The 25831-nt window shown below is 52.6% G+C and overlaps 2 protein-coding genes across 2 annotated transcripts; both read left to right on the top strand.

Annotated features, from left to right (window-relative positions):
• Positions 1-347: 347 nt before the first annotated feature.
• On the top strand, positions 348-3562 carry TFF2 (trefoil factor 2). The gene is made up of 4 exons (XM_031459994.2): positions 348-681; positions 1285-1434; positions 2454-2600; positions 3442-3562. The coding sequence occupies exons 1-4, from the start codon at positions 603-605 to the stop codon at positions 3453-3455; spliced, it is 390 nt and encodes a 129-aa protein (XP_031315854.2). The 5' UTR covers positions 348-602; the 3' UTR covers positions 3456-3562.
• Positions 3563-21842: 18280 nt separating this feature from the next.
• TFF3 (trefoil factor 3) lies at positions 21843-25080 on the top strand. Its single transcript, XM_031460784.2, has 3 exons — positions 21843-21929; positions 23356-23502; positions 24596-25080. The coding sequence occupies exons 1-3, from the start codon at positions 21848-21850 to the stop codon at positions 24607-24609; spliced, it is 243 nt and encodes an 80-aa protein (XP_031316644.1). The 5' UTR covers positions 21843-21847; the 3' UTR covers positions 24610-25080.
• The last annotated feature ends 751 nt before the right edge of the window (positions 25081-25831 follow it).

Genomic DNA, 25831 nt, shown 5'->3' with positions numbered 1-25831 from the left:
ACACTCATCCAGGACTGTGTCTTTCCCTCGTCAGCCTCATCTCCATGGAGAGTGCCCCCCTCCCCAAGACGGAGACAAGGAGATGCAGACGAGGAGCTTGGAGGGGGGTCCACGGTTCCTGGTGGAGGGGGCTTCTCTGCCTGCAGCCGGCCCAGGCGTTGTCTGCAGTAGGCTTGGGCCCAATGTGGCAAACATTCCTCCGTTAGCCACGTACTTTATCAGGAGAAATACAGACCTTATCCCTCCCGGGGTGCAACTGTGCCAGCGCCCAGCGCCAGACGCCCACGCGGCCCGCCCTCCACGTCAGCACCTTGGCACGACCCGGATCCCCGCCCGGGTAGAGGGAGGCCTGGCTGTGCGCTCACGGGGAGGTCGGCGCCCCCAGCCCGGAAGCCTCCCTGCCCTGTCACCGCTTGGCCTCCCAGCAGAGCCATCTCAGCTCCTTTTCCTAACAAAGGCCCCTAAGCGCTGGTGGTGCGGGGAGAGAGGGGGTTATCTTGCTTGCTGAGCAAACAGAGAGGAGCTTATAAAACGCCCCAGGCAGTGGGGACTGGGGACTGCGCTCTCTGCAGGCGGCCCTGGGGGAGCAGCTGAGCGTGGACATGGGACCCCGTGGCGCGGGGCTCCTGGCGGCGCTGCTCGCGCTGGGGCTGAGCGCCCCGGCCGGGGCCCAGAAGCCCGGTGAGTGAGGGCCCGGGGTCTCGCCGGCCAGAAGCGCTGGGGCCAGTGAGCCCAGAGGCTTCCAGTGGCCCGAGCGCCGGGGGCGCGGCGGGGGCACGTGAGGGCCTCCTTCCTGCCCCTCGGTGGGTCTCTATTCACGTCGGGCTCCCTCACAGAAAAAAGGCAGGTTGAGAGGGGAAGCCGCTGGGAAGGCATCCTAAGATCTGGGATGCTGGCCACATAGCCAGAGCCCGCTCACGCTCACCTGCTTTGGCGCCCTTCCGGAAGGACAGTGGGATGGGGGCTGGGGGCGGGGGTGGGGCCTCCCAGGAAGGCCCCTTTGGGAAGGTCAGGGCAGGTGCGGGTGCGCCAGCCCGAGGACGGGCTCCTGGAGGGCCTGCCTGGCTCGCTTTCACCCTGACCTTGGCCTGAGTCCACCTGTCCACCCCTCTTACCAGAAGGGATTTTCGTTTGTTTGGTTTTAACAAATAAGCCACCTTCAGCTGAGCCCAGTCAGCTGAAGGACATTGCGCGGTTCACACATGGGAGCGAGAGCGCCGCCCGTCCCAGGGAGGGAGTGCCCGGCTGAGCCGAGGGCGGGCTGGCTGACGCGCGTCCCCGCAGACCCCTGCCAGTGTTCCCGCATCAGCCCTGCCAACCGGGAGAACTGCGGCTTCCCTGGCATCTCCAGCGACCAGTGCTTCACCAGGGGCTGCTGTTTCAACTCCGACGTCCCCGGGGTCCCCTGGTGCTTCGAGCCCCTCCCAAAGCAAGGTACGCACCAGACAGCCGGGACCCTCCTGTGCCCCCGGCCCCCATGTCCACACTGGACCCCAAGGGTCAGCCATTTGCCCTTCCTGCAGACTTGTGGGGACCCACGTTTTACTGTATTTGAGGAAAAACCAATTCTCAAGCCCCTCTTGGCTGTTAAGGTGTAGTTCCTGAAAAAGCTTCTAAGGGACATGAAGGTGTCAGTCAGTGTTTCTTTCTGTTTTTGGGGGGGGGAACGAGGGGGAGGTAATCAGGTTCATTTATTTATTTATTTTTATTATTATTTTTTTTAACGGAGGGCCTGGGGATTGAACCCAGGACCTTGTGGATGCCAAGCACACTCTACCACTGAGCTAGACCTTTTCCCCCCCAGGAAAATATTAACACAGCTGCACACAGACTCCAGATGTTAAGAAATTAAGTTACTGTAAGTTCTAGGGTTACCTTTTCAGGATGAGTTTTATATTTGTGCACATTATCAAGTTGGAAAGTCACTGATTCCAAGGGTTACACACAAAAAAGTGTGTGTGGAGCTCGGGCCCCGCAGCCTCCTGTCCACTCGCTGGCTCCAGGAACGCGGCTCAGAGGCGCCCAGGCTCCGGAGGACCCAAGACCAGCGGCTGGTTGTGGGGCCGCTCGTGGCCAGGGCTCTCCGAGTAGTGGGAGTATTGCTGGGTTTCAGTACTTTGGTCAAATGCTTCACATCCTTACAGGGTCCTCCCAGGGGTGACAGTGGGCCGCCCGCTTCACAGAGCAATGTCTGGTCCAGGGAGGCGAAGCGACTGTCCCAAGGCCCCGGGACGCCAGCTCCCCTGACCTTTGGCCTCTGTCGGGAGGAGGGGGTGGCCCCTCGCGGTGCTCACACTTAGTCCCAGGGTGACCATCCCGGAAGCCCCCGAGCCCCGCCCCCCCAGCCCGGGAGCCCAGCGGCGCTCCCCTGGGAGGAGGGAGCAGACGTGTCTGGGGAGCCAGCCGGCCTAACCGGGTCCCCATGCTGTTCCCAAACCGGCGCCGCGCGGCAGAGTTGGAGGAGTGCGTCATGGAGGTCTCCGCCCGCAAGGACTGTGGCTTCCCGGGCATCAGCCCCGAGAACTGCACGGCTCGGGAGTGCTGCTTCTCCGACGCCATCCGGGATGTGCCCTGGTGCTTCTTCCCGCTCTCCGTGGAAGGTGACGTCGGGCCCCCGGGCACAGATGGGTCTCGGGGGAGGGGGGGACCTGGGGTGGGGAGGTGTCGGGCCAGACAGGAGGCCTGCTGCAGCCCAGGCCCGGTGCCTGAACCCAGTGGCGGCCAGTGCAGGAAAAACATCCTCCCTGATGTGGGAACCTGCCTTTACTGGGAACCAGCTCTGAAGGCAAGTCCAGAAAGTTCCCGAAAATGACAGCTTTTTAACAAGTTAAAGCCTCTGGCCTCCTCGTTACGTCTCCTGTGACTCGGCCTCGGCCACGCCCCTGGGCCCCGCCGCTGGTGGCATCACTACTTTTGGAGCTTCTGAACGTCAGGTGCTGTGCTGGGCACCGGGGCGGGACTCGGGGAAAGCAGACGTGGTCCTTCCCTTCGTGGACCGCGCTGCTGTCCCCTGCGACAAGAGGTCCCGCCCCGGCGCCAGTCCCCGGAGGCCCATGTCCCCGACTCCCTTAGTTGCAGTGTGTCCCTGACACTGAGTTTGCCAGGGCCAGGAGAGACCCGGTATTTCCACAAGACGGGCAGAGAGCACCGACCTTGGAGGACGCCTCTCCACAGTTAGGAAATCGGGATGTTCTGAAGAGCACAGCCGTGGCTCAGAAATATCCAAGTGATTTTTTGTGTGTGACCTAAGGGTCTACCTGGAAAGCTACCAGTTAACTGGGGAGAATGGCACCCGGCCCCAGGGGACCGTGTCCCCTCGGCAGCTCCTTCTCCGGTGGGGTCGGCAGGAGTAAGGGCCGTGGTCGCGCGAACCCGCAGACTCTTAGCACAGGCCCCCCGCTCCCCGTGGTCCTCACCCACCGTCCCCCATTTCACTTCCAGACTGTCATTATTAAGAGGCAGTGGCTTCGGAAAAGCCCGCCTGGCTCCTTGCAGGCCCTGCAGCAGGAGGACGCGCACCGGCCCGCAGCTTCAGGCGTCATGGCTCCTGAGCCCTTGGATTGTCTTCTGCTTTTTCCCCTTCTCAGTGGTTTAACAGACAAATTCTTTGAATAAAGAAAACTCTTACAATCTGCTACAATTTCATCTTGGCTTCATTGACACAGAGGTGGCAATGGCAGTGTGTGTGTGTGTGTGTGTGTTTGTGTGTGTGTTTGTGGGTGTGTGGGTGTGTGTGTGTGGGAGGGTGTGTGTGTGGGAGGGTGTGCGTGTGGGGGTGGGTGGGTGTGTGGGGGTGTGTGTGTGTTTGTGTGTTTGTGTGTGTGTGTGTGTGTGTGGGAGGGTGTGTGTGTGTGTGTGTGTGTGTGTGTGTGGGTGTGTGGGGGGGTGTGCGTGGGGGGGTGGGTGTGTGAGGAGACAGTGTGCATGTGTGAGTGTGAGTGTAACTTAATACTCTTCCATTTGCTACGAGAGCAAGAGTTCTTCTAGTGCGTTCGGGCCACGTGGCAGCAATAAAGCATCGCACGTGAGAAATTTCAGGATCCACCATCACTTTATAACGCCCAAGCCCAGTCGTTTGTATAAAAACTCAAATGACTTTAGCCCTAAAAACCTCCTGGAGCAACACACCATTTCACATTGCAATTACGAAGCTGCTTTACTGCTACCCAGTGCCTCACAGACCACCTGCTATTAAAACGAGCACAAGGCGGCCGAGCATCTCTCCCACAGGTGAGGGGCCTGGGCTAGGTTAGCTCCCAATGCTCCCGGGCACTTGCTTCCACGCCTTCTCCCCTGGCAGCTGCGCCAACGTGCAGCCGTGAGAAGCTCTTCCGGAGGGGAGGCTGACAGCTCTCATCAAGGCTTTTACGCAGCTTGCGGGAAGGTCATTGTGTGAAAGGTGTTTCTGGCATCTCGGTGAAGGCGTCTATAGCTCAGGAGTGGGAGTGCGGGGAGGGTGACCCCAGGCCAGCCTTTTTGTGGCCTCTGCCTCTCCCCTGACTCCTGGTCCAGCCTGGGTGCACCCAGCATCCTGGAAATCCAAGCCCTCTCCTTCGGGGTGGGGGAGGGACCGGCGGCACTGGCTTTGCACTGAAAGTGGGGATTTTAAAAATTGCTTCTTCAGGGAAGGCTCTTGGCCCCACATCACCTCTCAGGACCCCTGTTTTGAGAAGGGGCCCCTATATGGCCTCATGCCCCTGTCGGGTCTTTATCTTGCCAACAATGAACACAGAAGCTCCGTAAAACAGCGTCTCTTGTTGGAACACGGGCTCTGAAACACTCAAGGCCGGTGGCTGGGGGAGACAGACTCGACATCTGTGGATTGATCTGTCACTGGGTGCGTGTCCCTCTCAAGTTTGTCCTCGCTGTGCAGTGTGCGTGTTCCTGAGTCAGCCCTGCCTCACAGAGCCAAGTTAGGCCCCCGCATTTGCGTGTTTGGGAGAGGGTCTTGGACACGTGAGTTATTCATGGCCCTCCTCCTGGACACGCAGGGCTGGTGGAAACTCCTGGCTTCAAGCCCCCTGTTCCCCGGCTGCAAGCAGGCACATGGTGCCCGCTGACCTCTGGGTGCAGGAGCCCTGAGTTCTTCTCCAGGAATTCTCTTCTCATTGCCCACCCCTCCCACTCCCCTGCCCACCCCACCTCTACCCTTAGTGCCCCTCCCCCTCCCCTCCTCCACCTCCCCTCCACCCACCCCACCTCCTCCCTTAGAATCCTCTCTGTCCAGTTATTCTGTGAGCTCATCAACCCTGAATTAGCAAATACTGAACCACTGTGATGGGGGAAAGGCAGGGCTAGGTGTCCAACCGCCTCTTGGCCAATTTCGTCAACCGACCAACATGTGACCTTGCTTGATGTGTGACTCTGTTTAAAGACAACTTATATAGTCTAAATTGTTGTTTCGTTAACATTGAACTCAGGCAGGCAGCCCTGTACTCACTCCCGACTGACGCTCACCTGAACACGTGTTTTCTCCGGAGGGCACGTCCCAGCCGCCCTGCACTCAGGACTCCAGACGGCTCTCCCCCTGTGCTTGGGTTTCACTGTTTAAAGGGCCGCGATCCCCGCCCCAGCCCGGCCAGGCCTCTCTGGCAGCTCAGACACAGATGTGCTGGCCCGTATCCAGGAATCAGGGAGGGACCCCTGCTGCTGTTGCTCCAGGCTGGGAGACCAGGTTTCCACGAGGTCCCTGGAGCGGCAGCGTCCGTATTTATATTCTGTGATCCCAAGGGAGCTCAGCACTCAATCCGTGCCCGACCTTAATTTAGCACAGTCAGAAATGTGGCTTTGAGGAGGGACGGACGGCTCTATCAGCCTCCGTAAATGCGCCGAAGGCGATTCCCCGTAAAGACCCTCTCCGGGCCCAGGATGCTCACGTGGCTGTGTCTGGCCTCTGGTGCCCTCTGCTGGCCACCCTGGGAACAGACGCCCTGCCTCCGCCAGCAGCGGAAATTTGCCTTCTGACCGAAGGTAACCTCCTAATGTCCAAAGACTGGCCCCGATAACTACTCTTAGTTCCTAAACTTACACAGCCGGACCAGGCCGAATTCACTGACACAGGTTCACAAAGCAGAGATGCTGTATTTGGTGTTGCAGCTCAGGAAGTTAGAAAGGGCTCTCTTTCCGGCTTGAAGACAGCCGCCTTCTGGCTGCGTCCTCACCTGACCTTTGCCTGATGCGTGTACCTGGGGAAAGAGAGAGACAGAGAGACAGAGACAGAGACAGAGAGACAGAGAGAGAGACAGAGAGAAAGCTCTTGTCCCTCTTCCTTTTCTTGGAAGGACTGATCTTAAGAAGTCAAGGCCCTTATGACCTTGTTTAAGCTTAATTACGTCCACAGAGGCCCCATCTCCAAATACGGTCACACTGAGGGTTGCGGCTTCAACGGGTGAATTTGGGGGCACAATTCGGTCGTAGCATCACCCTTCTGTTAATCAGTCTTCCACCAATAATACTGATCATGGTGATGGTTACCCCTTGAGGCTCTGTGGTTTTTAATCAGCGTTATTGAGGTATAATTTACTGAGATATACATCGTTATTGAAGTATAATTCAAGAAGTGTGCTTGCCGACTTGAAGTGATTCAGTTCAGTGAGTTTTGGAAAATGTGTGCTGTCACTACCACAATGGTAGTATGAGATAAGAGGCAGCTTCAACCTCCCCTCCAGAAACATTCTCTCGTGCCCTTTTGTAGCCAGCGCCCGCCTCCCACCTCCAGCCCCGAGGAACTCATGATCTGCTCCCTTTGGCTGTGGTTTTGCCTCTTCTAGAGTTTTCTGTATGTTTAGTCACGTAGCGTGCGGTCCTCTGCACCTGCGTTCTTTTACTCAGTGCGTCATCTGAGGCACACGTGGGCGTCCACGCCTGTCTCTCGCTGAGTAGGAGTCTGTGTGCGCAGGGGATGGGCGTCCGGGCTGCTCCCAGGGCCTCACTATGAACGAGCCAGGCTGCGGTGGGCGAGCGCGCACAGGCCTGGGGCGGGCTGGGCGAATGCCCGTCTCTAGGTGACTGTCTGCTAGGCGGCCTTGCTGGGTCCCACGGCAAGGGCTCTGCTGAACTTTAGAAGAGTCTGACAAATCATTCAAGCGGTTGCACTGTTTTGCCTCCCCACCAACAAAGCCTGAGAGTTCCTGATGTCCCCGCACCGTCCCCAGCACGACACTGTCGGCTGTGACACTGGAGCCCTGCTGGCGTGCGTGGAGGGCGTCCTCCTCACTGGAATTGACATTTCCCTGACAAGTAGAGGCATGGAGCATCTTTCCAGGGTTTGTCTCTGTCTGAACTTTTCTCTCTGGCGAAGCGTCTATTCAGATCTTTCCCCTGCTTTTTGGCAGGTGTTTTGCCTTCTTTGTGTTGGCTTGTGAGGGCTCTCCCTCCGATGCACAAGCCCTCGGTCGGACACACGCTGCGTGGGGACCTTCTCCCCGTCTGCCGCTTGCCTTTCCATTGCCTTCAGTGTCTTTCAGAGAGCAGCTGTTTTTAATTCTGAAGAAGACCGATGTTTCCAGTTTTCCTTTTATGAGTTCATACCTTGTGTCCTAGCTAAAACAGTTTTTGCCTCATCAAGGCCACGAAGATTTTCTATGAAATTTTTTTTCAAGAGGTTTCATAGGTTTAGCTCTTACATTGTGGGTTTACGACACATTCTGAGTTAATCTTTCGAGTGTGGATTTGGGCGCCTTCCTTTGTTTTTCATTCCCTGGAGCAGTTTGTGTGGCTCTGGGGCTATCGGGTACTCACAGCTTTGTCAGAACTTCCCTGTGAGACCGTGGAGAGTTTTGTAGATTCATTCCTTGATGAGGTGCCCTGTTTCCTCTGGGGCTGATGTGAGTTTTATTACTGGAGTAATTTTGGTAAAGTGTGATATTCCTAGGAATGTATCTGTTTCATCTAGATTTTCAAACTTAGTTGCATAAAGTTATTCAGAGCAGCCCCTTATAGTTTTTAAATTCTCCTCTATTTCAATGGGTGCTTCCTCTTTGTCAGTTCTTACGTTTATTTGGACTTTTCCCTCTTTTATTTTTCTGTTTTCTCGATTACATTAGCTAGTGGTTTGCATGTTTTATTTTTTAAAAGAACTGAGATTTTATTACTTAATTCCATTCTTTTCCTGTTAGCTACTTCGTCAACTTCTTTACCTTTGTGCTTTTTTTTTTGGCTTATGTTTCCCTAGCTTTCTGAGTTTGGAATTTAATTCACTTACTATTGACATGTGTTTAAAGCTATTCCATTTTCCTTCCTCTGATCACTGTTTTAAAGTTTCTTTAAAGATTCAGAAATGTGGTGTTTCTATTATCATGATTTTTAAGAAAGTCTATAATTTTGGTTTGTAGTTTATCTTTTAGCCTTAAGTGTACAGTAGAAATTATTTAAATTTCCAAACCTCTTGTAATAACCTTTAATGAAAAAAATATGAAAACGAATACATGTATGTTTATGCACGACTGGGACCCTGTGCTGCACCCCAGAGGCTAACACACTGTAACTGACTGTACTTCAGTTAAAAGTAAATTTCCGGATGCAAGACTCTTTTGAAAGTGTTGTCATTATAGCCCAGTTTTGTTGCATGTGATCAGGCTGATTGTAGTGTTTCTGCTTTATGGAGTGTTACACTTCCTTTGTGAACAAACGTACGAGTCAATGTTGTGACTATTTCATGTGCACTTAAACAGAAGCTAGATTGTCATGTCTATGTCCGTAAGACCTACCTTATTGATTGTATTGTTTGTCTCTGTTTTCTTACTTTTTTGTCCACATGACATGCCTAGAATGGCGCCCGCATCGACACAGCCTGGTGTTTCCAACACATCAGCTGTGCTTTTCTGTCTTTCTGCCTGCGTCGCCCGCCTTTTCTGGTTAGTGAAGTGGACTGTCTTGGCCTAGCCCTTTAAGGATTGGAACAGAAGGGCCGTCTCTTCGTTGTGTTGTAATTGCGGCTCGTGAAGTGTCCTTCTCCACCCAGTGTAAGGGCTTTGGCTTAAATTCCCTTTTCTCTGATGTCACGATCATATCTGCTCCTGGCCCAGCATCCCTGTGCTTAAATCACTTTTGATCATGAGCAGTTTAAAGTTCTGTATTTTTAGCAACATGTCGACTAATTTTTAATCACTATGACTATTGATTAAAAGAACAAAGCAAAAGGAATACTGGTCAAGAAATACAGGAAGCTAATGGGGAGAAGAGTAATGAAAATAATACAGAAAATTCATCTTCAGGTCTTCAACAGAGGAGTTATCTGATGAATGGATTTAAAAATCTGAGACAGAACATTAAGGCTTCTCCAGAAAGGAAAAACAATGTTAAAGAAGAAATTCACATGACATAATACAAAGGACTGCATTTGTAAGGAAACACCTAAAATAAAACATTTTTGTGTCAGTTCACATGACCCTATACTGTGCAACAGCACTACAGCTTATTTTTTGTATTTCCTAAGAGACAGGTGGAGGGTCTTTATTTTTTCTGTGCAGCGGGCACAGTGGAGAGGGCTGCGGACGGTCCTCAGTGTCTGCTTTCACATTCCTTATCACTCTGGAACCTCAGAATCACCCCATGCGTTGTTTATCAGCTCCAGAATCTGCTTTATGGCTACGCTGTTCTGCAAAATGCACCTTGGCACACTGAGTGGACTGAATTATCGCAAATAAAACCGGCTCGGGGTTCCTTGCTGCCTGCTCGCAGTTTGCTTCACCAGAGTCTATAAAACTGTGATGATAAGCCAGACCCAGCGGATGGTTTTCCAGCCACTCAGTACTTGGGCTCTGGTTAGGGTCAGGGCCTCCCGATTCAGACAGCTCATCCCCACTGCCTCCCGCCTGGCAGAGCCCGATTCAGACTCTCCTGGGCCTTCTGTGCTTCCCGTGCTGGGAAGCGTGATGTGCTGACATGGGTGCCCCAACACATACACCTTTTCCTCCGACACAACTGCCTGTGAATTAATTTTTTTTTTTTGAAATTAGCGAATTCACCCACTCAATCCTTCCTAACGCGTCCAGCCACTAGAGGGCAGTAGGAGTGCGACGTGGATGCCATCACCAGGGCCTCTGGGTCTACGTTTATGGTGCTCGCTTTGTGACCACAGCTTTCTTATCAATGTGACCACATCATCTCCTCCCTTTGGAACTTCCCACGACACCTGGGCTAAAGGCTGTGCACACGATGGACGTTTAGTAAATATTGACTGATTGGTCTTTATTCAATAAACTTATCAGCCTGTAGGATTTCAACGAATATTAATGCTTTGGTAAAATCCCTTAAGACATTCAAACACGAGAGAGCATATGAGTGATATGTATTATGACTCACCTATTAATGAACTTTGGCTTTAGCTTCTTTCCATTTAATATGCAAAACAGGGCTATTTTGAGTCTTGGGAACATGAGCCCCTGTAAAACTAGAGGCACAGAAGGGCATTATAAACAGGTTTCCACTGTACAGCACAGGGAACTATATTCAATATCTTATAGTGACCTGTAATGGAGAAGAATATGAAAGAATGGAATACATGTATGTATATGGATGACTGAAGCATGATGCTGTAGACCAGAAACTGACGCAACATTGTGAACTGACTATATTTCAATGAGAAAGAAAGAAAGAAAGAAAGAAAGAAAGAAAGAAAGAAAGAAAGAAAGAAAGAAAGAAAGAAAGGCAGGCATTGGCCATTGAGAGAGGCTCTCGCCTTTGGACGTCATATTTCTGGTGACCTCACACTTTGCTTTCAGTTCCCTGGTGGACTGAATACTTAGTGAGGTGACTACATTACAGCTGGGGAAAAGCCATCTTTGAAATATTGAAATGATGGTGAGCACAAAGGGTCAATAGGAGACATGCGCTTGCGTCAAGCCTGGCAAGTGCCCACGTGTCACCTGAGCACCAACCAGCCAGAACCCCTGCAAGCAGCAGCCCTGGAGAAGTGCAACTCTGAGGAATCCCCTCCCCGCAGAGAAATCTCCTTTTCCCCTGTGTAGACAGGTTCACGGGGTCACCTGGCGATGCCAGTCTGCATGTCTGACACATTCTCCTTGTAGCTTTGATGGTCCCGTATGTTTAGCTTTTGGCAACATGTTTCTTACGGGAGGTACCTGCTTTCCATGTCTTTAAAATTCCTTGAAAACTACTGTCTACGCAGCTCAGCTAACGGTTGCTGGGAATGTGGGGAAAGAACCAGGCATGAACCGTGGCTGCATCTTATGTGACGTAAGGTACTTTTGATTCTGATCATTCCTGCCCTGCCTTTTGGTGAAGACTCTAACAGGCCATTTCTTCCCCTCTGCTGCTCCCACTTGCTCTCTGAACAAGTTAGTGGTCATTTCTGAGAAGTCAGAATCATGATCTCTGGTTTATTTTCTCTGATGTGCTTTGAGGTGAAGGGCGAGGCGGTACCTGGCATGGGGGCCCCACTGAGAGCACAGGGGTCAATCGGTGAATGTGGTCACTTACTCGGCCCTCCTCTCTGGGACGCCAGGTCGCTCCGATCTATGCTGTCCTTTCTCACTTGGGGATGTGGCCGCCAGGCCTTCCTGGCTGGTGGACTTGACAGATCTGTTCCTAGAGAGAGCTGGATTGCACCGCAGAGGGCCAGCGGCTTAGGAGGGAAAATAAGGAAACCTGAAAGGACAGGAGACTTCTAAGCTGGATGCTGGACGGAACTGCAGCGCGGTGCCCTCCCTCCCTCCCTCACCCTGACCAGCCAGACCTCTTTGATGTTGACCGAGCATCCAGGATAGGGCGTTCCAATGGCTCCTCTAGGCCGAGACCCCAGGTTCTGACCCCAGGCCGCAGGGCCGGCTTCTCCCGGGCCTCCTCGCGCTCACCCCTTCTCTCCCTGCTTCCTGGACCACCTTCTTTATTTGGGTATTTTTAATGAAAATTTTAACCAGCCATATTTCAAGTCCTTTTCCTTAGATAAATTGTATATAATGTAATGGCTTTTGTTCTGTTTGCCTTGACACCTCTCACTCTATAAAAAGAAATAAAACGATCAAAGTGCCCCCTTTTCCCATCCTGTTCCCTGCCCCCCACCCCCCGCCAGAATCACCCACCGTTCTGAAGTCAGTGTGTGTTTTTTCCGTGGGTGTCCATAAACAATATGTAGCATTTTTTTGTTATTTAAAAAAATCAGCAATGGCATCCTAAAATGTGGGCTTTTCATCTGATATTTTACAGTTAATTTTGACATTTCTTTCCATTGATTACGAGGTCTGATTCATTTAGTTTGTCAGCAAATCCATCCTCCTATTGAAAGGCAATCAGGTGCAGTGTTTTCAATTTCTTCTGATGAAAACAGCACGGACTTGTTCGATTTTCTAGGTATCGTCCAAATGGTTGCCACGGTGGGAGTGTCCTGTAAGCTTCTACTAACTTTGAGTGAGAGTTCCTAATTCTCCACATTCTCATCAACATCTGGTGACATGGGTGCCATCAGATGTAAGTGACGTCGTGTGCTAACGTTAGTGGGTTTCGTAATTCACGACTGTGAGCGAGGCCCTTCTACATCCTTGTTGGCTGTTGAGGTTTCTCTTACCATAAATCTCCTATATGCGGATCCTAAAAACCACGTGCGTCTTTTTTGCATTAGTCTGTAGAAGTTCTTTGTGCATCCAAGCAATCCTTTGTCAAGCAAGTGGGTTTCAGATACCTTCTCCTAGCTCATGATTTGACTCTTTCCTCATCGTCACGTCTTGATAAGTACTCTTGATTTTAATTGAGTCAAATTTCTCAACTGTGCCTTCACAATTTGTGCTATTTTAGAAAAATCCTAAGCAATCTTTGCAACGGCAAAACTGTAGGATACAAAGTCGATATAAAAGATCAACCATGTTGAATCTGTATCCACAATGGTCTTTCATAGTTCGCAAGACCTGTGTCAGGTTTGGGCATGAGGTTTATGCTGGCCCCACAGAATGAACTGGGAAGTACTCCCTCCTTATCTTTTCCCGTAAGTTTGCGTAAGATTAAGAGCTCTTTGTTTGGTAGAACCCAGCCAAGCCTGCAGCTTCCTTCATAGGAAGCTTCTTGATAGTAATTTCAAAAATTTTCATAGAAATGGTACTATTTAGATTTTCTATTTATTCTTGTGTTCATTTTGGTAAATTGTGTTTTTCTAGGAATTTGTCTATTTCATCTAAGTTGTCAAATTTGTTGGTATTAATATTTCTTTTACCATTTTGTTTTTGTTTTGTTTGGGGGTAATTAGGTTGGTTTGTTTGTTTGTTTTTAATGGAGACGCTGGGGATTGAACCCAGGACCTCATGCATGCACTCTACTACTGAGCTGTACCCTCCCCCTGTTGGTTTTAATATTAATATTATTCTGAATATTACCTATTTTTTCCTTTTAATCCTGTAGGACTATATTAACAGCCCATTCTTCATTTCTAGTGTCGGTAACTATGTTCTCTTTAATTTTTTCTTGATCAGTATAGTTAAAGGTGTATAAATTCTTTTATCTTTTCAAAGATCTAGCATTATTAATTTTTTACCTTGTTCATTTTTTTCCTATTTCACTTCTTTTAGACCTTTTGTCTCACAGGTCCTAGAGGCTTTGTGTGTTTTTTTTTTTTTTTAACATTTTTTCCTCTCTGTTCTTCAGATAGGAAAATTTACATTGCTCTATTTTTGAGTTAATGGACCCTTTCCCCTGTCAGCTTCATTGTGCAGTTAAGACCACCCAGTAAGTTTTAATTCCACATATTGGAGTTTCCAGTTCGATAATTTTTATTTGCCTCTCTCTCTTTTTTTTTTTTTTTTTTTGTTTGTTTAACTGTTTCTTTTCTTTCTTCTCTCTTGGATTTTCTATCTTTTCATACATTGTAAGCAGAGTTTTCTTTACTTCCTCAGGCTGCTTTACAATCTTCATCTGATTTTGGCAACATCTAGGTCGTCTCACGTTGATTATTTTCTCTCTTAAGACGCACTTCTGTCCCTTCATCCGTCAGTGGTGTGGGTCTGCATGCAGGACGAGATACTGTGATGTTGTGGAGATTCTAGATTTTGTTACATTCCTTTGAAGAGTGTTACGTTTGCTTGTTTGTTTGTGTGAACAATCAATTTGCTTGGTTGGATTCAAATTTCAGTCTCTGTCTCTTGGGTGATGCTCAGACCTCAGTTCTTTTATTTTTAGCTGAAATCTGTCCTGCATACACATGGTTCAGAGGTCAGACCAAATTTGGAAAGAGTTTTTACACAGAATCTGGGTTCTCCCTTTTTGGTTCTGTTTTCTGGGATCCCCCTTCACTTCCCAGCCACTGTGCTCGACCTGTTCTCTGTATGCTGGTTATTCAGGCTAGAAAGAGTACATTTTCTGTTGGGGTTTTAGCCACCCCTATATTTTCTGTATTTTCTTTTTAATACTTTAAGACTTACTTTCACTTTGGGGCCTTTAATTCATCTGGAAATTTATTAATGGGTTGAAAGTTGTGGATCTGAATTGACCTTTTTCTCAATATGAGTAATTAAAAGCAGCTCAGTGTTGTGATGCAGGCATCTGCATTTACTTTATCTAATTTGCATAACTGACTGTCCTGACACCATTCACTGACTTGTCCTTTCTTCCTGCACTGATACAAAGTGTGTTTCTGTTATTATCCAAGGTTCCTTATGGAAGTGGATCCATTCCTGGGCTTTCATGTTCTGTTCCGTTGTCCGTGATTCCATTGGTCCATGGCACCAGGCCTTCCTGGCTTTAAACACAACTTTGTAATAATTAGTCTTAGTGTCTGATTGAATTGGTACCTCTGAGTCTTCTCTTCCTCTTGTTTCTACTTCTTTTTCTTCAAGTTTTACTGGATCAATTTGGCCCTTTACTTTTCCATACGAATCCCGGGATTAATGTGTGGCATCTTATAGAATCTCCCTTTGGGATTTTAATTTAAAATGTGTTGAATATGTAGTTCAGTTTTGCAGAGACTACCACCTTTAAAGTGTGTGGTTTTCTTATCCATGAGGCTCCTCTCTGCTTATTTAGTTAGTCTTTCAAGAGCCTCAGCAAAGTGTGTAATTTGTGTGTCTAGCCTTCTGTTGTGCTGTGAAGTTCCCCCCAGGAAGGCAATGTTCATTATTTATCTTTGTTCTGTCTCACTAGGGTCTGTCACAGTGATCTGCCCACTAGAAATCTCACAAAACAAATTTAGAACTTCTGTCTTTGGCTTTTACATTAAACACAGAATGCCGTGAATAAACCCAGTCCTGACAGCTCCTGTGGCTCCCTAGTCCTGGTGTGATGGGTGCTAGTGGAGGGAGGTCCAGCCGGGACACCCAGAAACAGCAGACATCGTGTCTCAAGGCGAGATTGCAGACCATGACATTTTGGAAGTAGTTTGGCTAAGAACTGTTGGATGATTCTTGAACATTGTGCCTGTGTTGAAGCTATAAAAGGTCTGAGGGAAGGGAGTTTTGGAGAAAATGACAGGTGAGAACACTTAGAGAGAGCTGACCTTGTGCTGCGAGTCCCTCCCACTCCCACCTTGCCCCAAGCGGGAGGGTGGGCGTGCCCGCCCCTCACCTCACACCTAGTGGAGATCGCATTCTGGGACCACTGGGAGAGCCCAGCCCATGCCTGACACAGTTAGGGGTTCCAGAAGGCTGGTTTCTGACCTCTGAGGACTCTAGCCTAGCAAGGAACAAGAGAAGCCTTTAGGACCTACCTACATCCCAGAGTTTGCTGGGGTGAAGGATGAAGACGGGTTTCCAGTGAACTGGAGACAGGCCGCACGGCCCAGGGGGTCTCTGTGCATCCTCTCTAGGGCTTGTACAGGACGTGTGAGCTCTTGAGGTGTGACAGACATCATCCTGGAGAAACTCAAGATGCCACGACATTTCCAGGAGATGGAGGAGTAGTTGATGAGTGTCTTCAGGAAATCCATCAAAAGAACTGAAGGTTAGAAAGCCCTAAAGACCACCCCCAGAGCAGCCTCTGAGATGAGGAGTTTGTTCTAAACATCTGATGGGCCCAGAGAGAGTGGGGGCAGCCGGGGAAAAATCAGTTCAGGAAGAACTTGCCTGAACCCTACCCAGCCCCACCCTGCCCTGTCCGTGTCCCCCCGGGGCTCCTACGCTTGTCGGAGCAAGTCAGGAGAGGAGAGACTGACTTCCTTTTAATTGAAATACAGTCAGTTATGATGTGTCAATTCCTGGTGCGCAGCGTGCTGTCCCCGTCACACTTACACACGCATGTCTTCATTTTCATATTCTTTTTCGTTATAGCTTACTACCATGTATTGAATAGGGAGAGATTACATTTTAATTATGGCCAATAGAGATGGTAGTTTGACGAGCTCCTGTGTGGACATCAATTAATTTCAACACTGATCAACTTGTAGCTCTTCTTGTTTTGGCTTTACCCCCCTCTTCTGCTTCTCCTTCCTGGATTATTTTGAAGGAAATCCCACAGATCATAACATAATGCTTCAGCATACACCCCAAAGAGATAAATACATTTATACATACACACGTGCATGAATCTGAATGTGTATACAGACACACGTGCATCGGTCTTCGACCATCACGCTGTAAAACCGTCCCTGCTTCCTTCATAGCATCGCATGAAATCAAGTTCAGAGTTTTGATGATTATATGGAGAGGAAGCTTTGGTTCCTGAGTGACAACCTGTTTTGTGACTTTAGGGATCATGGGATCACCTGAATCTTCATCGCAAAAGGAAACGAAAACAAAGACACTTAATGGTGAAGTCCCACGGGCCCTGTGAGGCGACTCAGCTCCCTGACTCCTGGTCAGAGCCTGAACGATGAGGTCCCTCCCGAATTCCTTTGTTGAAATGCGAACACTCAGTGTGCTGGCGTTCGGGGCGGGGCCTTGGGAGGTGAGTGGTCCACGCTTTTATAATTGAGGCTCCAGAGACCCTGAGCCCCTGCCACCATGTCTGCGCACAAGGAGGCTCCGTCTGTGACCCGGGGGGACGGTCCTCAGTGGAAGGGGAGCGGGGCGGCCCCAGGGTCCTGGACGTGCAGACTGCATAGCTGTGAGAAATAAATGTGCTTTATAAGCCCCCTCGCAGTCTGCGTGCTCTACCGTAGCAGCCTGAACTCCGAGACCGGGCAGGATGTGCACTCACATCCACGTGCACATTGCCCGCCGGTGCACGGCAACGGAAGCCAGAGCCTTGGCTGTGTCTGTTCCAGAGATTTTGAGAGTGCCTGTGCCTGGGCTCCGTCAAAGTCACACACCGTTCAAATCAGACTTGAAAGTGACTGCCGCCCAGCGAGGTGCTGGCGGGATGCCATCTGGGGAAGGCCCTGGCTCACACCTGCTGTCCTGGAGTATCTCTAACAGCACCCCCTGTGCTCCGAGAGTGTCCCAGTCAGGATGACTCACTGCACAGTCACCTCCTGGCGAGGCGGCTCCCTGCCCAGGCCCTTGAGGCCCTGGTGGGGAGGGACAGCCTTGACTTTCCCTGCTGGCCAAGGGAGTTGGAGTAAAGGCCCTGGTGAGGATTATTGGGGTGATGTGTGGGAAGGGAGTCAGCAAACACTTGGTGATTGATCACAGCCAGTGATTCATAGAGACCAACAGTCAAACGCACGAGGCGAGGGCAAAGGCGGGTGCTGGGATGGGTGTGGAGCCACAGCATGTGCTCTGCAGAAGGGCCGGGGTCCTGGGGCTGATCCCGGAGCACTGGGCCCAGCTGGACCTGCTCATCTGGGGTGGGTCGGGGAGGGGAAGGAGCGGGTTTCTGGAAGACAGCTGTGAGGATTTACCTGCTCCCTCCCCTCCCCTCCCCCGCGAAAGTACACAGCAAAATAGGCCGCAGAGACAGTTGGCCCCGGGGCCACCGTAACAGAGCGCCACACGCCGGGAGGTTTAACGGCGGAAGTCTGTTTCCTCCTAGTGGTCTCGGGGCTGATTGTCTGCGGCCGTGCTCCCTCTGAGGGGCCTGGGAGCATCCTCCTGGCCTCTCCCAGCCCCCGGCGGCTGCCTGAGCCCCTTGGCTCTTAGCAGCACCCCCCAGGTCTCAGCCCCCGGAGTCACAGGGTGTCGCCCCTCTGTGTCTGTCTCTGCATCTCCTCCAGACTCAGATGGCACTAGATGCACCCCCTACTCCAGCCGGACCTCATCTTCATGCAAACACACCTGTGACAACCCTGTTCCAAATAAAGCTGCGCTCTGAGATTCTAGGGAGGACGTGGATCTGGGGAGGACACCACTCTAGCCAACAGGCTTGCAGCCCCTCAGTGACAGTGGCTTCATTCACAGGGAAGAACGCGGTGGCTTGTCCAGCTTGGCTGGCGGGAGGAGGGGGCTTCCTGGGTCTCCTGCCCCAGCCGGACTTTTGTCCTCCTTCCCTGCCTGCACGTGGGCTTTTGGGGACCCGCTTCTGCCATCCCTGGCTGGCCTCCTAGAACATGGCGCAGGGCCAGGGGCTGGCATTCATCAGGAGCAGATGCCGGGCACATCCAGGGGCTGCCTCGGTGTGCTGCCGGCCTGGCTTCCTGCTGGAGCACGTCCAGGTCTGAGAAAGGCTGTCTGTGTCCTAAAGGCAGGGCGGTCAATGAGGGGTCTGGTGCCCCAGCACATCTGCTCCCGGCTCTCAGCTCTGTTTATTTCTGACTTATCTCTGTTCCTTTGGGTGTCCTGATCATCAGGCGACTTGTTCCTGGAAACTTTCCTTGTTGTAACAGCATCTGGGGCTGATGTGTTGGTTCCAGTCCCAGAGGAGTCCTGGGCGTAGAGGTCACTGTGGCAGAGACCACCCAAAGTGCACTGTGAGCTGGACGTCGCCGTCCCCTGAACCCCCCAGGGGCTGTCACATGCCCCTGAATGTGGTCGGACAGGTGCAGTCCTGAGCCCACGGCCTCCGTCCTGACTCAGGACCCTCTGTGCCCTTCCTCCTCCGTAGTTGGTGGACGGTACCTTTGCAGGACTCCAACCCTCTCCCTTTGCCCTCGTGTGAACATGGAGAACGTAAAACAGGAGCCTCCCTGAATCAGTCCATGTTTGCTTCCCCAAGACATCTACACTCAGGCCCTGTTGTTCAGGTAGATTCCAGCAGGAGGAAGCTGTTGGGGACACAGAGGGAGAGGCCTGCGCCCGGGGCAGCTGCAGAACGACTCGACAGCTGGTCGGCAGGAGGCTCCCTGGGGAGGTGTGTGACCCCGGGGCCAACCCAGGGGTGTCGATTAATGTGACTTTGTACCTTCTTTCTCTGTCTGGCTCTCTGCTGGCTGGGGTAACTATGAGGAACAATATTAGAAAGCTGAGAGGTGACACGGAGTCTACAACCCCATGCAGGTCACACTGATGATATTTTCTGGAGGTGGTGAGTTAGTACAGAACACCCTTCTGACCTTCACCTATCTGTGAACTCCTACTCATCCCTCAAGACCCAGTGCAGATATCCCCCCGATGAGAAGCCTGCTGTGCAGCAGTCTGCTTGCTCTTATTGCGTTGTACCACGGTTCGTGTGCCAAGACTTGTTCTTTCTCACAGGGCTGTGGGATCTGAGGGCAGGGCTCTGCCTGGTGTCCTAAGGGCTCAGTGTTATAGGCTAAGCACCTGGCCCATGATCATGCTCAATTTATGCTTGTTACATATATGTGCCAATGGCCACGGATCCCACAGGTGGGAGGCTGCAGCCCCAGCACTCAGGCCAGACGGCCTGCTTCTTGGACCCATCCAGGAAGCCCTCGCCTTCCCTGGGTACCTGCACACAAAGGCCAGGGTGGGAAGGATCTGCAAGGATGAACTCCCAGGCCAGCCCAGGCACCTGCTCACCTCAGTCTCTGGGCAGCCACCTGTCGGGGTTGGGCAAAGACTGATGACCCTGGGACCTGCCGCTGTGGCACTGCTTTTACTTCATTCCCGGAACTTGAACTCCCCCAGAGGAGCATGGAAGGCACAGGACTGTGTGCTCTGGGAGGCAGAGTGGGCTCTCCAGCCCCCACCCTCGGCCCTGGTGGGGAGCCCAGGGTTCCCAGAACAAAGAAGACATGAGCTTCCCTCTACCACACTGACTCAGTGCTCCGGGCTCCCAGGCCATTCCCACCCCCCTTCTTCTAGGACGCCTGTGACCCACCCCCCGGAGGAATCCAGCCCCACCCCCCACAGCTGCTGCTTCCATCTGACCCTGGTCTGTGGGTCTGGACCCTCTGCCACTGTAGCTGCTGCACCACAACTGGCAGGTGATCAGGGTGTGTCCCTGACACCTGGCTGGCCTCGGTGTGACCGTCTTATGCACACCTGTGGGCCAGGCACTGTGTGACAGGTGAGGACGCTGGGGCACCAGTGGGTTAGTGACTGCCCAGGGCACACAGCCCCAGACTTGGGACCAGGTCCCTTGGCTTCACGATTGTAACCACAACATGACACCATCTCCAAGGAGTCTCTGACTTACCCTCTGGAAACAGAGCAAATGCTGTGAAAACTGTGTAGAAACTGCTGTCTCCAAGCCCTGAAGCGGGCGGCAAACCAGATGTCTGGGTGTCGCCTCACATGGATTCATCAAGGGCCAAGTAGCAAGGTGAGGCCAGGGAGTCTCAAGGTGGGACACAGTCCCCGTCCCCAGTGCACACATGTTCTGGCCCCATCAGTCGCTCGGTGAAGAACAGGTCTGAGGATGAATCTTTGGGTGGTTGGGGTCCCCCTCTAAGACTGTATCCCCAAGTGGGGGCTAAGTGTGGCCAGCAGGTGTACAAAACCCCCTCTACAGCCCCTGGATCAGAGCTGAATAGAGATAAAAATGTCCCAGCCAGGAGAGAATCTTGGAGGACGCATGATAACTGGACCTCACACCCTCCCGCTCTCCCCAGGCAGCCAGCTCCAGGGCCGGCTGGGTGCCGGGAACTGAGTCTAAATTACTTTTGGCTAGTCCACCAGCTTCTTGGTCTGCTGGCTTTCCGAATGCAGTCACTATTCCCTGCCCCAACACTTTGTTGGACTGTCAGGCAGCAAGTAGTTTGAGCGTGAACTCAGTTACAATCTTAACATTTTGAGCCTTAGCTTGTTCCTCTGGAAAATGGGTATAATTATTCCCATCTCGTTTAGACATGCTGTTATAAAACAATTTCCAAGATGTAGCCTTCATTTAAAAAAAGAAAAGCAAGCTGGGCAAAGGTGTGTAGTAAGTTCTCATAAAAATATGCTTAAATCTACAGAGAACATTCTGGAAAAATACCTAAGAGCATGTCAAAAGTGAACATCTCCAGATACAAGGGAGGGGTCTTCTGTCTTGTCTGATTTAAAAAATCAACTGCATGTATTATATTTTTATTAAAATGTATTGAGAAAACTTATTCTATACATTTGTTAAAATGTAGTTGATGATAAAAATAATTTTTGCAAGAGAAAAGCAAAAAAGAAAAAAAAACGCAAAGGAACCTCTATGTTTTAAAGTTGGGAGAGAGGAATGAAATCTGCGGGCACCACGTGCCTGACTCATTGTTGTCCCCTGTCTTTTCAAGAACCCGAGGCTGGTCTGGGATTAAGAGGCCTGGACACCCCCAGACTCCTGCTGGGTGGGTTGCAGGGGCTGATGCCCAGCGCCCGTGGACCTGCCCTCCAGCTGCACACTGACCCTCACCCTTCCCTCCGGGCCAGGCTAACATGGGCGTTGACACAGCCTGGCTCCTAGACAGAGAGGCGTTCACTGGCATCCGGAATCTGCTATCACTGCTCACCTGCTACCAAAACAGTGGGGCAGGAACCACCCTCTCCCCTTTAGGTTGGACGAGCCTCCGGGGCTTCGCAATCTGGTGCAGGGAAGAGCAGGTGGGGGCCTGAGCTGGAGGGAGGGGCTCCCCGAACAAACAGAATCCGGAGCGCCTGTGCAAACACAGAGGTATAAATGAGTCCTCTGTGCTGATGCAGCACGTCTTCTGAGCATGCCTGTGACCATGGAGGCCAGAGCGTTCTGGCTGCTGCTGGCGGTCCTGGCTTTGGGGTCTTCCGGCCTGGCCGAGGAGTACGTGGGCCTGTGTGAGTACCACTCTGACCTCCTCCCCACTTGATAGCAGGAAGGAGGGACCGAGTGGCCGGGTGGGAGCACAAGACAGGGGTCGGGATGCGGAAGATCTGGGCTGGGGTGGGGGCGGGGGGGGGGGCGCTTTCTGCGGGCTTGAGGAACGTGACCAAACCCCTACGTTAATTTAATAGCTACCATTTATCAGACACACAATACACGTTTTCTTCAATAGCCCTACAGACTGGGTCTTGCTGTCCCCATTTTACAGACAAGCAAACTGAGGCTCAGAAAGTCAATAACTGACCCTCCTGGTCAGTGTCAAACTGAGGATTTGAACCCAGGTCTGCCCGGCTGGCAGCCAGCGCCCAAGCCTACTACCCCGCTGCCTCCCTTGCTGGAGCTCTCTGAGTTCCAGTACAGGACTTTCTGCGTTCTCCTGGCACAGCCACAAAGCAAAAGGGAAAGAAAACTGGAAACAGTTACTTCCAGGGCATTTTCAGTCCCTACAGACACACTTTTCATTTAGCCATTGCTTTGCAACTCCAGGTGGGGGGGGGGGTAGCCGTTCCATTTACCGGGGTCTGAAGAAATTAGGGTGTGGCTTTTATCACGTTATCCACTGCGCCGTCTCACAGGCAGTGGGCACCAAATTGACACCTGCCAGAATCACCTGGAAGCTTTCTAAAACTCTTAAAGACCAGGATGCGCCGGTTACATCAGAAGACCTCTGGGTGGGAGCAGGTGGCAATGGGTTCTCAAGACCCCCGCCGACCCCCGCGCGAGCCGAGTCTGGGAGACGGCGGAGTGAGGACTGTGAGGCGTCAGCGGCGGGAGAGGACTCGAGATCTCGCGTGATTCCTGCCTTCCTAAGGAAAACCCAGTTAGGGGACAGGCGCAGCAGCCTTTGGCTGAACTTTAGACATACAGACTTGTTTGAAAAAGAGACCGAAGGAGGTGCAGGGCAGATGTGACCAGCCTAACAGTTCAGGGAGACGGAGATGCAGAGAAGAAATAGAAAGTAGTGTGCATCGTGGTTTCCTGTACAGAAGGCGCATCTCCTGGTCCGCTGCTCATTTTGTTAAAAGGGGAGAGTTTTTGTTGATAAAACAGCGAAGGGGAACTTTGTTTCTGAGTTCGAGGGGCCCTGGATTCCCCTGGGTAGCTGCCAGCTGCAGGGAACCCAGGCCCATGCCGGCTTGCTGGCGAGGGGCTGGGAGCATGCCGAGTGAGAGCCCCCGGCAGGCGCCCGCGCACCTCTGTATAGAACGTTTCTCCTTAAATATTTATTCAGAAAGAGGGTCCTTGGCAAGCAGATGTCAGGGACCAGGTGGGATCTCATCCTTTGAGCTCGGAGCTGGAGGGAAGGTTCAGACTTTCAGAATGCAGCCAACAGACCCACCGCAAGCTGCCAGGACTCTAACCGGGCTTTGTTCGGTGCAGCGGAGAACCAGTGCAAGGTCCCGCCCAAGGAGAGGGTGGACTGCGCCTTCCCCAAGGTCACCCCGGAGCAGTGCAACAACCGGGGCTGCTGCTTTGACAACAGCATCCACGGGGTGCCCTGGTGCTTCAAGCCCCTGCAGGAAGCAGGTGAGCTGGCCCCAGGGTGCCGGGCCCTCGGCAGGCCCCTGGGGAGTCCCACGCATCTGGGCCCTGGGTGGGACCCCGGGCACCAGGGCAGTCCGTGGGCTGAGGGGGTTGTGCAGACTATAAAAGCGGCCATTTCAGAAAGGCGTTCAAAGTCAACGCACTGTGTAGAGGGAATTAGTGTAAAAACGCCCCTGGGGCGAAACGGACAAGACGCACGTTTGGAGAGCTGGCCGACTTCCCAGCCACTTTCGGCAAACGACGCCCCCACGAAGTCTCCATCATTTGTGACGTGCTCTGGGTCTGGACGTGGAGCCCTGGTGCCCACCCCCTACACCCCTGCCATCTCCTTCCACTCTGCCCCCACCTCAAGGTGCACCCCCTCCCTCACTGGTGCAGGACAGCCGACCCAGGAGCCCCGTGTCGGGGCTGATGGCTATGCACGCGCTGGTCGGCTGTCCTGACTCCATCCTGCTGCCCTTCTGCCCCACAACCCCGACCCCCACATGTGGGGCATGGAGGTCTGCCGCAGCCATCTGGCAGCCTGAGTGCCCATTCACCACCTAAGGCGCACAGAGCTAGGGAAGCCCCTTCCTGGAAGTGGCCCCCCGGTGTGGGGCCACTCCTGCCCCTTTGTCCCCGGCTAATTACAGAGGCGGCTGCATGCCAGCCGATCCCGGCTCCCTGATCAGTGCTGGGGCCCCCGCCCACTGCCCAGGGCCTCCTCCTCTCCCCAGCAAACCCTGGCAGAGGTCCAGAGAGGGCTTGGGGGCCAGGAGGGAAAGGCACTTACCGCCCCTGTGCTGGCTGTCCCCATTCTGCCAGCCCCTCAGCCTTGGGGGGACACTTCTTTGAGCACTGGCAGTGGCCCTGCCCAGGCCCACCTCACGTCTCACCTACCCTGACCACCCGGGTCCCTGTGGGGCGTATGGCTCTTCCCCCACCAGGTGGGGGCCTCAGCACTTCCCCAGGGACTTGGCGGAGAAGGCAGCACGGGGCGCTGACCTTGGAGCCTGTGTGGACCTGGAGAAGCTGGGCAGCTGGTGGGCAGAGATGACAGTGCCCAGGGTAACGCATGTGTGTGCTTTGTTTCCAGAATGCACCTTCTGAAGTGATGCCCGCGGCCCGGGACAGCCTGCCCGGAACTCTGCCCGGGGCTGCTCACCTCTGCCTTTCCACCGCCTGCTCCCGGCAAGCGCTCTCGCTGAGAGCTGAGACCTGATGTCTTAAAGAATAAAGATTCTGTACTCAGCACGAGGACCGTGCTTCATTCCTGAGGCTTTATGCTATTGTGTTATTTCTGCCAACTCACTCTCACTCCCTTCTCAGCATTTCACAGATGGGGCAGTGGAAGGTGTCTTGGCATCTCTGAGAGGAGGGTCTGCCCCAGGCCTGGGGAGCAGGCAGAGACCCCAAAGCAGCTGCCAACCTCAGACCTAGTGCTGACGGCCTGGAGGGCGAGCGACCTTCTAAATGTCACTTCCCTGTGTCTGTTGAGAAACATTTCAGATGTAAGCTCCCCCTCGCCAAAAAGATGATTAATGTCTTTCTTGGCGAAGAGAAAGCCAATAAAACCATCTTACAAACTGGCACTTTTTTGTATTTTTTTTGCAAGTCAAGTTTAACATCTGTGACCCTTGCATGGCCTTCTTTTGCATTTCCCCTGTGAAAATGGATGCAACTCTGCAAATAAACGAAATAAACTGTCCCCACGAGTCCCCAGGAAGGCTTAGCAGCCCCTAGATGGAGACTTGTCCCCCCTGCTCTCGGGGACATGTAGCTCTGCACGGAGGGCTTCCCTGGTGGAAAGCTCTGGTCGCTCACACCCGCCCAGGCTGCGGATCCTGCTCTCCCTCCCTCAAGGCCGTGCAGAGGATCCTACAGATTCAACCCCATGACTTGTTTGCGCTGCATGGAGTGGCAGAAAGCGGTGCGGCCCCTGGAGGTGGGGTTTCTGGGTCTGAGTCCTCCTTCCCACTGGAAAAGCCTCCTTTTTGAAATGAAAGGCTCTGTGTTTGAGCTTGCACATAGGATAAGGAATGCATCCCACAGCCCCCGCCCAGGGCGCCACGCTGGGATGTATGAATCTGGAGCCCGCCAGGGGACGACTGTTACACTGCGGTCCCCCCATGCGAGTCCCCCTTCCTGCCCATCCCCAAGTGCTCTCATGCCCTCCACCATGTGAGAGAGACTCCATCCTGTCCTTCCTCCCTGACGGTCCTGAGTCCATATCTCCCAGGTTGTCCACAGACTGACTCCCCATGGCACTCCCCAGCCCCAAATCCCCTGCAGGTCTCAGCTCATCCCCTGCCCTGGGGAGGACTGGGCACTC

The sequence above is a fragment of the Camelus dromedarius genome, chromosome 2, assembly GCF_036321535.1.
Source record: "Camelus dromedarius isolate mCamDro1 chromosome 2, mCamDro1.pat, whole genome shotgun sequence".
Taxonomy (NCBI): Eukaryota; Metazoa; Chordata; class Mammalia; order Artiodactyla; family Camelidae; genus Camelus; species Camelus dromedarius.
Note: the sequence above shows the minus strand (reverse complement) of the source record. Positions and strands in the feature narration are given on the sequence as shown.